At 34.1% G+C, this 15,701-nt stretch overlaps 2 protein-coding genes across 3 annotated transcripts in view; one reads left to right on the top strand and one right to left on the bottom strand.

Moving 5' to 3' along the window:
• Window positions 1-1,474: 1,474 nt before the first annotated feature.
• Window positions 1,475-12,154, top strand: tmem150c (transmembrane protein 150C). The gene is made up of 9 exons (XM_073829971.1): window positions 1,475-1,696; window positions 2,168-2,216; window positions 4,313-4,415; window positions 4,508-4,561; window positions 4,652-4,684; window positions 4,764-4,831; window positions 5,566-5,693; window positions 6,431-6,608; window positions 9,231-12,154. The coding sequence occupies exons 3-9, from the start codon at window positions 4,342-4,344 to the stop codon at window positions 9,437-9,439; spliced, it is 744 nt and encodes a 247-aa protein (XP_073686072.1). The 5' UTR covers window positions 1,475-1,696; window positions 2,168-2,216; window positions 4,313-4,341; the 3' UTR covers window positions 9,440-12,154.
• The window catches only part of enoph1 (enolase-phosphatase 1), a 23,742-nt gene continuing 20,076 nt past the window's right edge, over window positions 12,036-15,701 (bottom strand). For both annotated transcript variants that reach the window (XM_073829970.1, XM_073829969.1), the window contains exon 6: window positions 12,036-12,604. In XM_073829970.1, coding sequence (XP_073686071.1) covers window positions 12,465-12,604 — 140 coding nt within the window. In that variant the 3' untranslated portion in view covers window positions 12,036-12,464. The remainder of the gene's footprint in view (window positions 12,605-15,701) is intronic.

Here is a 15,701-nt window from a genome sequence, read left to right as displayed (position 1 = left end):
AGTCTTAACAGTTTGACTGAGCTAAGTGATTGAAACATGTACTTTTAAAATGAAAACTTCATGTTAAACCAACGAGTGACAGTTTTAAGTCAGTTTAACATGACACAATCATGTTGAAATGAAAAATAGCCAAAATGGCATTAATTCAACATGAATTGCTCAGGTAAAATGAACAAAACTGAAAAATCATTTTTTGAGTGTAGGCTATATTTAGCTTCTGTTTAGTTTTAGTTTGTGTGTCTCTGGACCACAAAACCAGTCTTAAGTAGCCAAAAATACATTGTAAGGGTCAAAATGATCGATTTTTCTTTTATGCCAAAAATAATTAGGATAGTAAGTAAAGATCATGTTCAGTTAAGATATTTTGTATATTTTTTACCGTAAATATATTGAAACTTAATTTTTGATTAGTATTATGCATTGCTAAGAACTTCATTTGGACAACTTTATTGGCAATTTTCTCAATATTTTGATTGTTTTGCATCAGATTCCAGATTTTCAAATAGTTGTGTCTCAGCCAAATATTGTCCTGTCCTATAACAAATCATAAACATACATCAATTTATTCAGCTTTCAGGTGATGTATATGTCTCAATTTTCGAAAAACGGACACTTATGACTGGTTTTGTGGTCCAGGTTTATAATAAATTATAAAAAGTCTAACAACAACAATAATTACAGCTTGTTTTACTTTGCATACATACACTCTTAAAAATAAAGGTGCTTCAAGATGCTATAGAAGAACCTTTTTTTTGTATAAATGGTTCCATACCGAACCTTTAACATCTGAAGAACCTTTCTGTTTCACAAAAGATTCTTTGTGGCAAAAGACGGTTCTTCAAATTATAAAAAGGCAAGACAGAGATGGTTTTTTAAAGAACCTTTGACTGAATGGTTCTTTGTGGAACCAAAAATGGTTCTTCTATGGCATCGCTTGAAGAACCCTTTAAAGCACCTTTATTTTTAAGAGTGTAATGTCCAATGTTTGACTTTATGTAGCTACACCTTTAAAAATAAAGGTGCTTCATGATGCCATAGAAGAACCTTTTCTGTCTGAATGGTTCCATAAAGAACCTTTAACATCTGAACAACCTTTCTGTTTCTGTTTTTAGCTGTGAAGAACCTTTTGAAGCACCTTTATTTTTAAGAGTTTAGGATAATTGTTTTTATTCACAAACAGTAAAAAAGGATTAGGGATTGTTTTGAAACCTTTTTCATCAAGAAATTGTTAGTAACCTTTACAAATAATTACAAAAGAAACAACAAAACATTGAATTAAAAGTGAAATGTTAAGTAGAAAGGCTATTCTATTCTATTCTATTCTATTCTATTCTATTCTATTCTCCACCCTGTGGCCTGGTGTACGCTGTTCAAACGCTTCGCGAATCGGTTCGTATGAATCCTTAAAAAGAACCGATTCAAAAGAACGACTCATTTGCGAATCGGACATGACTACTCGTAACATCTATGGCGCGCAATGTCTGTCTGAGAAATATCAGACCGAGTCTGTCGAGCCCAATACGTGCTGTAAAGACTTCACACCGCATTTCGGTTCGGGAGAACCTCTCTCGGTAAAGCCAAACCCGTTCTCTAGCTCTTAAACACAACCGAAAGCAAACGATGTCCGTCTCGGAATCCTAATGAAATGAAGAAGACACGGGTGTTATTCGCGACAGAAGAGTGTGTTGTCTACAAGGTATGGTTTTTATTACGCTAACGTTACCCATTTTTATACAAGTAAGGTTTAAGCCTGTTATTGTATGCCGTTTTAATGGCGAAGACAATACAGACTTGTTTATTTGAGAGGCTCACAGATAAATATCGCGTATTAATGCAGCCCAATGTGTTAATTCAGACATTCAAGTCATGATTTAGGTTTGTCCTCTGAACTAAGGTGTCGTTTTATTATTTTCTGTCGTAAGTTGAACATCAAGCTAATAATAAAGTTAGCCTATCTCTGCAGCTAGATTAGTGAACGTGCTCTTGATCGCGAATGAACGCAGTCCTGTTTCAGCACTAAGGCGCTGTCCACTGCACGAACAGCAAATCGATGAATGAACATTTGCTGATAAATAAACCTGCTGTCATATTAACAATACATGCTTTCAAATGACAGGCACACTGGAGTACGCCAGCCGAATGAATGCTTTTTGTTTTGTCTCTACAGACTGAACCCTGTCGGCACAGAAGACATTCTCCAAGAAATCTTGAGGCTGGTCAGTTGATTCTTGTCTAATTCAAATAAAGTGCACAGTGCACTCATAAAAAATAAAGGTGCTTCACGATGCCATAGAAGAACATTTTTTGTCTAAATGGTTCCATAAAGAACCTTTAACATCTGAAGAACCTTTCTGTTTCACAAAAGGTTCTTTGTGGCAAAAAGGTAAGACAGAGATGTTTTTTTTTAAAGAACCTTTGAGTGAATGGTTCGTTGTGAAACCAAAAATGGTTCTTCAATGGCATCGTTGTGAAGAACCTTTTAAAGCACCTTTATTTTTGAGAGAGTAGGGTGCTGGAAGTAAAATTCTCCATTAATCTCCATCCCAATTATGACCTTCAGTTGTTAAGGCGAGACACTGCAGGTGAATAGGGTAAAAAATTAACTAATAGTTATCGCCTTACTTACCCAGTTGATTGATTACATTAATAATTGCAAACATTTTTTGTATTACAAGTTTTCTAAAATGTTAGGTTTAAATATGCAAATGAGCCATTATTTAATAAAATATGCGCTAATTTGCATACATTTCTAATACAAAAATCTAAACACTGGATGAAGTCCGTTTCAAATTTCTTGTTTAATTTTTTTGACATATTAGAGTCAAATGTTTTTACAGAGGGGATTTTGGGTATCTCATATTGTCACACTATAATTCAGAAAATGCTTAGAACAGACAGAAAACAAATGTATTTTTACTATTTTAGGGCGAATAAAATGTTGTATAAAATCAAGAAAATTATATCTGAATAGATCCATCTGTAAAAACCTTCAGAATATAGACAGGAATAAAAATGTCAAGTTTGGTGTGTGCGAGTGCTACTGAAGTGTACCTTTAAAAGTATGTATTGTAATTGAACTCTATCGACACAAATAGATAAAGTGCTGTAAAAGAAACACTTGACAGTGTCTTTTGGGTGTTTTCTTTTCACCAACATCAGAGTTGAAGTGGTTCTACACTAAGGAATGGGCTAAAACTCCTACATTTTAAAAGAAACTTATAAGAAACCTTCAGTACTGAAAGCAAACATTCACATACTTTTGCAGTGCACAGATATGTAACACTGGATATTTTTTCTCAATAAATAAATGACAAAGCAAATATTTTTTTCTTACTTGTTTAACAGTTTGTCTACTTTCAGGACTTGGGTCATATCTATGCAGAGAAATAGAAAATTCTAAAGGGTTCACAAACTTTCAAGCAGCACTGTATGTGTGGAATAAACAAAAAAAAAAAAACGGTAACACTTTACACTTTACAACATAGTCTTTACTTTGGATCAGCTCACAAAAGTAGTTAACTAGCAACTACTAAATGTTTTATAGCTACCTGAATTTATCATTTATAAAGCATTTATTAACACGCTATTACTATATGTCTAAATAATATGTATAAATGTACTTTGAAATAGATAATTATTCATTTACGTACACTTTCTGAATGATTTTATGCACCAATGACAATGCCTAAATAACTGGTTTGTTAATAAGGTAATACTTAGAAATGATGAATTGATCGTTAATTAATTATGAAAATACAAATATTAAACACATTATCGATATGCTCATAAATCAAGAACAAAGCATTTATAGTTGTATTTCTAAACTGCTCACTACTGTCTATTAATGTGAAGATAATGCTTTATAAACGATGAATTCACTATTAATTAATACTTAACTAATGGTTTATAGTGTGTAGTTATTATAAAGTGTTACCCTTAGATCTTTTGTCTTGATTCCAGCCAGAATATCAAAAAATTCTTAAATCAAGAAGTAAAAATTGTCTTGTTTTTAGAGAAAACAAGTCAAAATCAAGTGCATTTTTGCTTAGAACAAGCAAAATATTCTGCCAGTGGGGTAAGAAAAATAATCTTGTTTTCTGTTTGAAATAATATTTTTTTGCTTACCCCATTGGCAGATTATTTAGCTTGTTCTAAGCAAAAACTCACTTCATTTTGACTGTTTTTTTTATCTGAAAGCAAGACAATTTTAGATATTTTGACTGGAAACAGGACAAAAAATCCAAGTAAGAAAAGCATTTTTTCAGTATAAACGTAGGATGTTTCTCAGAATGCGGTGTTTGTTTTATTCCAGGGTTGTTTTATTGACGCTCATAAGGAGACATGAGGAAGTGCAGTCCATGGATGTTTCTGCCTGTAATGTTTTCTTTCTTCACAGCGGCTGGTCTCTGGGTTGTGTGAGTATCTGACACCTGCTTTGCACATTTCCATGTCAATGACTGACTCAACGACTGCTGTTAAGATAAATAGCATATTTCACTATAAACAGGTATTTCATTGCTGTGGAAGATGAGAAAATCACCCCTCTCAGTTCAGAGTACAAGTAAGGAAATGCACCTCTATTGCGTCGCAATAATTTAATACGAGTGATCATAATATTTATGCCTCCTTTGAATTGATTTTTCTTACACAGGAGGTCAGAATCAAAATCTCCTCCATATATCAGGTAAATGTTGTTGAGTTTTATTATCAATTGCATCATTCATTTAGAGGCTGATAAATGCTCTTAAATGTCTACTGTTTAGCATCGCAGGCAATGCTCCACCTGCCAGCTGCGTATTCAGTCAAGTCATGAACATGGCAGCCTTTGTAGGTATGAATGGTGCTCAGATTTTATCAGAGGACTTGGTCTTTTTGTAAATAGAAAGAGCTAAGAGCTAACGACTAATAAAATCAGTTTAGTTCTTAAAGGAATAGTGCACCCAAAAATGAAAGTCTGTTCAAAACTTACTCAGGCCATCCAAGATGTAGATGAGTTTGTTTCCTCATCAGATTTGGAGAAATGTAGCATTACACCCCTGTCTCACAATGGGTGCCGTCAGATTGAGAGTCCAAACAGCTGATAAAAACATCACAATAATCCACAAGTAATCCACACCATTCCAGTCCATGAAAAACCTGTTATTTATCTGTGCAGATTTCTCTCCTGATTCAGATGAGCCAACTTTTTTTTACTAGAGAAAGCAGCATTATAAACAGAGGACTCGGTTTAAAAGTTAAAAACGTCTTAATGATAGATTTGTTTCTTACAAACACGCATCTCTTGTCTTCTCAAGATGATGGATTGGAGTGGTGTGGAATATTATGATGTTTTTATCAACTGTTTGGACTCTCGTTCTGACGGCACCCATTCACATCCATTGGTGAGCAAATGATGCAGTGCTGCATTTCTCCAAATCTGATGAAGAAGCAAACTCATCTGCATCTTGGCTGGCCTGAGGGTGAGCACATTTTCAGCAAATACTTATTTTTGGCTGAACTATTTCTGTAAATGGCATGTGTTTGATACACAGCAGAAATGAATGTTCATGGTCTCTTGGGCTCCAGGCTTTATTCTGGGAGTGCTGCGATATTTGCAGCTGAAGCCGAGGGTGCATAAACCCTGGCTCAACATCGGCAGTCTGGTGGCTTTGTCGCTTGCCTGCTTTGGTATGACTTTAGTTGGGAACTTCCAGGTATGTATTGTATTTTATGTATTTATTTATAAAGTGTCAAAAGATTCTTAATACCCTGTTGTTACCTGAATGATCCACAGCTGTGTTTTTTTGTTTAGTGATAACAAGAAGAATCCTTCAGGTCCCACAAATTCTTTGGTTTCCCAGCATTTTTGTGTTTTTGAACCCTTTCCAGCAATGACTGTATGATTTTGAGATCCATCTTTTCACACTGAGGTCAACTGAGGGACTCATATGCAACTATTACACAAGGTTCAAACACTCACTGATGCTCCAGAAGGAAAAACCATGCATTAAGAGCAGGGGGTGAAAACTTATGAACCAGAATAAAGATGTTTACATTTTTCTTATTTTGCCTAAATATCTTTTTTTTTTCATTTAGTACCGCCCTTCAGAAGCTACAGAAATACTTACATGTTTCCCAGAAGACAAAATAAGTTACATTTATCTAGATCTTCAAATTCAAAAAAGTTGGATGCATGTTTTTTCCTTCTGGAGCATCAGTGAGAGTTTGAACCTTCTGTAATAGTTGCATATGAGTCCTTCAGTTTCCTCAGTGTGAAAAGATGGATCTCAAAATCATACAGTCATTGTTGGAATGGGTTCAAATACACAAAAATGCTGGAAAACCAAAGAATTTGTGGGACCTGAAGGATTTTTCTGAAGAACAGCAGACAGTTTAACTGTTCAGGACAAACAAGAGACTCATGAACAACTAATTTGTTTTGTTCATCCAGTTGTCCAATGATGAGGAGCTGCACAATGTTGGCACGTCCATGACCTTTGGCCTAGGAACACTCTTCTGCTGGGTCCAGTCTTTCATGACCCTGAAGGTCAACCTGCGGAATGAAGGCAGGCGAGCAGGAATCCCTCGCTTCCTGTTGTCCGGGGCTGTAACTTCCTGCATGTTGCTTTGTATCCTTCTTCCTTCCACTGTAACCTCACAAACTAAAACAATATACAAGAGCACTGCCTTTGTTGACTGTGCAGGAAAAAAATGCTTATTGTGAGGGTGAACTCTAGCATTTTTAACTGCAAGTGTGCAACACCACAATATCTCAATTTCTGATAATATGCATTATCTTTCTCTGAAATACCTAAAAACGTCATTTTAAACAAAAAACTTGTCAGAAATCCAAAATGATCTAAAACATTAGAAAAGGCGGCATTTCACAATTTGAACAAAGCATGTTCAAAAACTGTTCTTTCCTATATACACATATATTATTTTGAAAAGGCCACTTAACTTAAGAAACCATGTACTTAATGTGTTGACTAACATACTTAAGCACACGCAATTACTTTTATAATTTTAACTGTAGTGTGTTATTTAATATTACATTAAAAATATAAACATTATTAAAAATTAAGTTGATATATTTACGGTAGGAAATTTACAATTTACCAGTCATGGAACATGATGTTTACTTAACATCCTGATGACTTTTGGCATAAGAGAAAAAGCAGTCATTTATTCCCACACAATCTCTATTGTTGGCTATTGCTACAAATATACCCTTGTGACTTATGACTGGTTTTGTGGCCCAGGGTCGCACATATTACAAATATATTTAAATATAATACAAGTTTAAATAAAAATGTAATTGTGAAATTACATAATGAAGATGCACTTAAGACTCAAAAAAGAGCTAAAGACCAAATAATTTACTATGAATTTGAACGATAAATATTTATTTATTAGCAATTAACATATTTAAGTGTCTGAAAAAATACATTCAGCTTGCACTAAAATGTGTCATTTAAAAAATCTATTTCCATAAGTGCTTTTTCTTCTTACAAAAAGTGCTTAAGTGTACTAGTTTCTCACAAAGGTATGAAAGGCTGTTTCCACCATTAAAAAAATCAGACTTTTTCTAGTATTGCGTAATATGAACTTGCAATTGCAAGTTATAAAGTCAGAATTGTGGGATATAAACTCGTAACTCTGACTTTTTTTTTGCGACTGCGAGCTAAAAAGTCCAATTCAGGGGGAAAAATGTCTTACAATTGCAAGTTTACATGTAAAAAAATAAATAAATAAAAATACAAAGAAATAAAAAACAAATTACTAAAATTTACTTTTAGCAACACATTTTAATTTATGGGTTAAAGATGAAAAAGGCTTTAAGCATAAAAACAATAATTATAACACTGCTTTAAATTGTTGTTTTTCAAAAAAAAAAAAGTTTTGTTTTATTTAATTGCATTGTTGTTTTTGTTTTCTGAGCAAAAAATAAATATCATACATTTTCCCCTAATTTACAGAAGACACCCACTAAAATGTCATTCAGTGTCAGTCTTGTCAGGCATGTTTACAATAAAAATCAATTTATGACATATTAAAAGATGAATTACTTTCACCCCAAATACTAATTAGTTGTAATTCTACATTTTTTAAAGTATGCCACTATCCTAAAATTTGCCGATTTGTCAAAAAGGAATTTTTACTCACTTAAACACAGTAACATTTAATATGCTCCCTTATTATTTTATATATTTTAATATGCACAAGTCAGAATAAGCATGTTGTTTGAATTTTTGAATGACAGTTAACATTATTTCAACCGTAATTGGACATTTTATTTTCTAAAAACTTATTTGAAACTTTAAAGGTGCCATAGAATGCATTGAAACAATATTTTAAATTGTTCTCTGATATCTACATAGAAGGTATATGGCATAGGAAAGGGCAAAAAAATCTCCAGAAATGGTTTTACAGGTCCATTTACAACCCTAGGATTTGCCCCTAGAATGAAATGCTCTGTTTTGGCCTTATTTGGAAGGTTTGTGAATATTAATGAGGGGCTCTGCTCTGATTGGCTGTTTCACAGAGCAGCTCATCTCAATCGCTCACACATGGAGGAAATATATATTTAGTTACGGAGCTCTAGCCGCTTTTAATATGCTGAAACTGCCATCCTGAATGCTTGAATTAACTGCTGAATCACACTTATGAATCAACTCACTGAAACGAACAGTCTGACCTGATTCACAAAAATGAATCAAAACCTATGAGAACCCTGCTGGGGAAAAAACAACAACAACAACAGCTTAAGCTGGATTAGTTGGTATCCTATTGGTAATAAACAGCTATCTAGTCTCTTAGTAGACAATTGAATGATGATACACAGGGCAATTTTTCTGAGCAGTGTTGCTTGGGCACTTTCTCATTGAGAATGGCCAACTAATGTCTATCTGGTTTCTTAAAGGAACACTCCACTTTTTTTGGAAATAGGCTCATTCTCCAACTCCCCCCGAGTTAATAAGTTGAGTTTTACCGTTTTGAAATCCATTCAGCCGTTCTCCTGTTCTGGCGATATCACTTTTAGCATAGCTTAGCATAGATCATTGAATCCTATTAGACCAATAGCATCGCGTTCAAAAATGACCAACGAGTTTCGATATTTGTCCTATTTAAAACTGGACTCTTCTGTAGTTATATCGTGTACTAAGACCGGCGGAAAATGTAAAAATCAAGCAAGATCATCTTCTACTTTGATTGGTTTTCCATATTTCATCCTTGACCGCAGATGTCAGATTTTGCTCTGATGGCTCAGCGGCTGCACATGCATGCGGCCCGTGCTCAATGGGCGCTGGTCATGTTCTTCCTGACGTACCTGGGCACATTCGCCATCGAGTTTCGCCACTATCATTTCGAGATCGTTTGCAGCGACGACCAGGACCCTCCACTGAGCCTGTCCGAAAGCTTCTCCGAAGTCTCCGAGTACCAGTCCGACCAGCTCTAATCTCACTACAGTATCCGTCGTGGACCCTCGTACTTCTTCCAGTGTTCGCCAGTTATCAGTCCTGCATGTAAACTGAATGTAATCTCTCTAGAAAGATCTTCGGACGAGTACGTCTTCTGAATGTGTAGATAGGCTTTCGCAAAAGCAACAAACTCAAAATGCACAACGGTTTACTGTGACGTGTTCAATGTTTATGTGTCAGAGGAGTGACGTAACAAGGACACTTTCAACGAGAAGAATCGAATACAGGAACAGGTTTTGACAAGATTATCCTTCACAAACAAAAACACTGCTTTCTTGAGAATCTGAATTAAGTTAGGAACTAAAATTATGTTACTTACTTCTCAAATTCATATGCTGTTCGAAGATATAAGAGCTTTTGAGAGTCTTAACACAGCATACAGGTTTGGAAACTTCCTTTAAAGGGACAGTTCACACAAAAATGAACATTTTGTCATTTACTCACCCTCAAGTTGTTCCAAACCTGTAGTTTCTTTCTTTTGTTGAACTTTGAAGAATGTTAATAAGCAAACAGTTGATGGTACCCATTGACTTCCATGTTATAGGAAAAAATGGAATGGAAGTCAATGGGTACCGTCAACTTTAGTTTCTTTCTGTAGTTACTTTCTTTTGTTGAACTTTGAAGAATGTTAATAAGCAAACAGTTGATGGTACCCATTGACTTCCATGTTATAGGAAAAAATGGAATGGAAGTCAATGGGTACCGTCAACTTTAGTTTCTTTCTGTAGTTTCTTTCTTTTGTTGAACTTTGAAGAATGTTAATAAGCAAACAGTTGATGGTACCCATTGACTTCCATGTTATAGGAAAAAATGGAATGGAAGTCAATGGGTACCGTCAACTTTAGTTTCTTTCTGTAGTTACTTTCTTTTGTTGAACTTTGAAGAATGTTAATAAGCAAACAGTTGATGGTACCCATTGACTTCCATGTTATAGGAAAAATGGAATGGAAGTCAATGGGTACCGTCAACTTTAGTTTCTTTCTGTAGTTTCTTTCTTTTGTTGAACTTTGAAGAATGTTAGTAAGCAAACAGTTGATGGTACCCATTGACTTCCATGTTATAGGAAAAAATGGAATGGAAGTCAATGGGTACCGTCAACTTTAGTTTCTTTCTGTAGTTTCTTTCTTTTGTTGAACTTTGAAGAATGTTAGTAAGCAAACAGTTGATGGTACCCATTGACTACCATGCTACGGAAGTCAATGGGTGCCGTCAACTTTGTGGTTGCCAACCTTCATCAAAATAGCTTATTTTGTGTTAAACAGAAGAAAGAAACTCCTACAGGTTTGGAAACTTCCTTTAAAGGGACAGTTCTCGCAAAAATGATTTTTTTGTCATCATTTACTCACCCTCAAGTTGTTCCAAACCTGTAGTTTCTATCTTCTGTTGAACAAAGATATTTTGAAGAATGTTGGTAAGCAAACCGTTGACGGTACCCATTGACTTCCATGCTATGGAAGTCAATGGTACAGTCAACTTTTTGGTTGACAACATTCATCAAAATAGCTTTTTTTGTGTTAAAAAGAAGAAAGAATGAACATTTTGTCATCGTTTACTCACCAGCTTTCTTCAAAGTTCAACAAAAGAAAGAAACTACAGGTTTAAAACAACTTGAGGGTAAGCAAACCATTGACGGTACCCAATGACTTCCATGCTAAGAATGGACATTGTCATAATTTACAAACCAACTTTCTTCAAAGTTAAACAAAAGAAAGAAACTACAGGTTTAAAACAACTTGAGGGTAAGCAAACCATTGACGGTACCCATTGACTTCCATGTTATATGAAAAAATGCTATGGAATTCAATGGGTACCGTCAACTTTTTGGTTGCCAACATTCATCAAAATAGCTTTTTTTGTGTTAAAAAGAAGAAAGAATGAACATTTTGTCATCGTTTACTCACCAGCTTTCTTCAAAGTTCAACAAAAGAAAGAAACTACAGGTTTAAAACAACTTGAGGGTAAGCAAACCATTGACGGTACCCAATGACTTCCATGCTAAGAATGAACATTGTCATCATTTACTCACCCTCGAGTTGTTCCAAACCTGTAGTTTCTATCTTTTGTTGAACAAAGATATTTTGAAGAATGTTGGTAAGCAAACAGTTGACGGTACCCATTGACTTCCATGCTAAGAATGAACATTGTCATCATTTACAAACCAACTTTCTTCAAAGTTCAACAAAAGAAAGAAACTACAGGTTTAAAACAACTTGAGGGTAAGCAAACAGTTGACGGTACCCAATGACTTCCATAGCATTTTTTCCTATAACATGGAAGTCAATGGGTACCGTCAACTTTTTGGTTGCCAACATTCATCAAAATAGCTTATTTTGTGTTAAACAAAAGAAAGAACCTCATACAGGTTTGGAACAACACAAGGGCGAGTAAATGACAAAATGTTGATTTTTGGGTGACTATACTTTGATATCAAGAAGAAATTTTATGTGAAATGGAATCATAGATGTTTTTGTATTCATGTAACCGCATTTCATTCTGAGCCTGTCCGGCACAATCTTAAAAACGGCTTATGCAGCATTTTATACTTGATGGTAAATATTGTACAACATCTCCGACATTGGTCATAATATTGTATTTTGTTACTAAAACAGACTGTTTTGGGGTGCTGGTGTATCTAAATGTTTCAAACGTGATTTGCTGAATGTGTCCATTTGGAATAAAATTTTACAACAACATTTAGGATGGAGGTTTATAAGACTGACATGAGGTACAATCACACTAAACCTGTGTCTAGTTGGCAGGTTATCATATTTTATATCACTGCACATGTGGGGATAAAGACAGAAGTATCCTGACACGAATATGCCATATGCTACACATTAACAAAGCATATAAAACATTCATAGAGAATGTAAGTGGATGATAATTCAAAGATGGGTTTCAGTGTAAAAAAAAACAAGCACCTGGACGCTTGGGAGATTCAGTCCAGCAGAATAACAACACATAATATCCGCTGGTTTTTCCACATGATCCGGTTCTGCTCTGTCAAACGTTTCCACTCAGTTCTAACTGGTTGAAAGATGTGATGATTCTATAATGCTTTCTTTCTTCTTCGGTTAACTCCATGTTACCGGGTCTAACGACGACAGCCACGTTCACCCCAGCGTCCTCTGCTGCCTTTGCCTCTGTAAGAGAAATGTTCATGAAGCTGAATTAAATGCTTAATTCACACATACAGCTGAGGTCAAAAGTTTACATACACCTTGTAGAATCTGCAAAATGTTAATTATTTTACTAAAATAACAGGGATCATACAAAATGCATGTTGTTTTTTATTTAGAACTGACTTAAACTGCCTGCAGTTCTTCAGAAAAATCCTTTAGGGCCCACAAAGTATTTGGTTTTTCACAGTGGCAAAACTCACAATTCTGACTTTTTTTCTCACAAATGCGAGTTTGTATCTCGCAATTCTGACTTCTTTTAAGGAAATTCTTGCCTTTTTCCCCCAGAATTGCGTGATACAAACTCAATTCTGACTATTTTCTCAGAATCAGGTGATATAAACTTGCAATTGCAAGAAATAAAGTCAGAATTTCAAGATAGAAACTCAGAATTCTGACCTTTTATTTAAAAACTTATTTAAACTCGCAATTCTGTTTTCTCACAACTGAGTTTGTATCTTTTTTTCCACACAAACACAAGTTTGTATCTTGCAATTCTGACTTTTTTCTTCTCAGAAATGGATATAAACTCGCAATTGCGAAAAGAAAAATTGCATTTACTTGTACTTTTACTTTTAATAAGTAAATTTAAGATTATAAAAATATTTTTTTGTATTTAAGCACAATAAATATCACATACTTTAAGACTTTTACTCTAGTAATATTCTAAACGGTGATTTCATCTTCTACCAAAGGTGTTTTCTGGTAAGATATCTGTACTTTTACTGTAGTATGGCTTTCAGGTATTTTTTTTTTTATATTATTATTATTATTATTTATTTATTTTTTACTCACCCTCAAGTTGTTCCAAACCAGTTTTTTTTTCTTTTGTTGAACATAAATAAAGATATTTGGAATGTTGGTAAGCAAACAGTTGACGGTACCCATTGACTTCCATGTCATAGGAAAAAATGCTATGGTACTCAATGGGTACCGTCAACTTTTTGGTTCGCAACATTCATCAAAATAGCTTCTTTTGTGTTAAACAGAAGACAGAAACTCATACAGGTTTGGAAAGTTCCTTTAAAGGGACAGTTAATGCAAAAATTTACATTTTGTCATCATTTACTCACCCTCAAGTTGTTCTAAATTTGTAGTTTCTTTCTTTTGTTGAACTTTGAAGAAAGTTGGTAAGCAAACAGTTGACGTGCCCATCGACTTCCATGTCATAGGAAAAAAAACTATAGAAGTCAATGGGTACCGTCAACGTTTTGCTTCCCAACATTCATCAAATTAGCTTCTTTTGTGTTAAACAAAAGAAAGAAACTCAGACAGGTTTGGAAACTTCCTTTAAACGGACAGTTTATGCAAAAATGTACCTTTTTTGTGAGCAAACATAAGGTTTATAAACTCATAAAAAAGTCTGAATTGTGAGTTTTATCTCGCAATTCTGACTTTTTTTGAGACAAATGCAAGTTTGTATCTTGCAATTCTGACTTCTTTTCAGAAAAATCTGACTTTTTTCTCCGAATTGATCGATATAAACTTGCAATTGCGAGAAATAAAGTCAGAATTTCAAGATAGAAACTCAGAATTCTGACCTTTTTTTCAGAAACTTATTTAAACTCGCAATTCTGTTTTCTCACAACTGAGTTTGTATCTTTTTTTCCACACAAACACAAGTTTGTATCTTGCAATTCTGACTTTTTTCTTCTCAGAAATGGATATAAACTCACAATTGCGAAAAAAAAAATTGCATTTACTTGTACTTTTACTTTTAATAAGTAAATTTAAGATTATAAAAATATTTTTTTGTATTTAAGCACAATAAATATCACATACTTTAAGACTTTTACTCCAGTAATATTCTAAATGGTGATTTCATCTTCTACCAAAGGTGTTTTCTGGTAAGATATCTGTACTTTTACTTAAGTATGGCTTTCAGGTATTTTTTTTTAATATTATTTTTATTATTTATTTATTGTTTACTCACCCTCAAGTTGTTCCAAACCAGTATTTTTTTCTTTTGTTGAACATAAATAAAGATATTTGGAATGTTGGTGAGCAAACAGTTGACGGTACCCATTGACTTCCATGTCATAGGTAAAAATGCTATGGAACTCAATGGGTACCGTCAACTTTTTGGTTCACAACATTCATCAAAATAGCTTCTTTTGTGTTAAACAGAAGAAAGAAACTCATACAGGTTTGGAAAGTTCCTTTAAAGGGACAGTTAATGCAAAAATGTACATTTTGTCATCATTTACTCACCCTCAAGTTGTTCTAAATTTGTAGTTTCTTTCTTTTGTTGAACTTTGAAGAAAGTTGGTAAGCAAACAGTTGACGTGCCCATCGACTTCCATGTCATAGGAAAAAAAACTATAGAAGTCAATGGGTACCGTCAACTTTTTGCTTCCCAACATTCATCAAATTAGCTTCTTTTGTGTTAAACAAAAGAAAGAAACTCAGACAGGTTTGGAAACTTCCTTTAAACGGACAGTTTATGCAAAAATGTACCTTTTTTGTGAGCAAACATAAGGTTTATAAACTCATAAAAAAGTCTGAATTGTGAGTTTTATCTCGCAAATTGATGATAGAAACTCGCAATTGTGAGAAATGATTTTCTTCACAAATGCGTGTTTGTATCTCGCAATTCTGACTTTTTTTCTCAGAAATGGCTATAAACTTGCAATTGCGGAAAAAAAATTGCATTTACTTGTACTTTTACTTTCAATAAGTACATTTAGGATTATAAAAATATTTTTGTACCCAAGTACAATAAATATCACATACTTTAAGACCTTTACTCAAGTAATATTCTAAATGGTGACTTCAACTTCTACAAAAGTCGTTTTCTGGTAAGATATCTGTACTTTTACTTAAGTATGACTTTATACACCACTGGTTTTTCAGCATTTTTGTGTATTTGAACCCTTTCCAACAATGACTGTATGATTTTGAGATCCATCTTTTCACACTGAGGACAACTGAGGGACTCATATGCAACTATTACAGAAGGTTCAAACACTCACTGATGCTCCAAAAAAAAAAACTTTTTTTAATTTAAAGATGAGGGTAAAATGTAACTTATTTTGTCTTCTGGGAAACATGTAACTATCTT

Source organism: Garra rufa, chromosome 23 (genome assembly GCF_049309525.1).
Source record: "Garra rufa chromosome 23, GarRuf1.0, whole genome shotgun sequence".
In the NCBI taxonomy this organism is placed as follows: Eukaryota; Metazoa; Chordata; class Actinopteri; order Cypriniformes; family Cyprinidae; genus Garra; species Garra rufa.
Note: the sequence above shows the minus strand (reverse complement) of the source record. Positions and strands in the feature narration are given on the sequence as shown.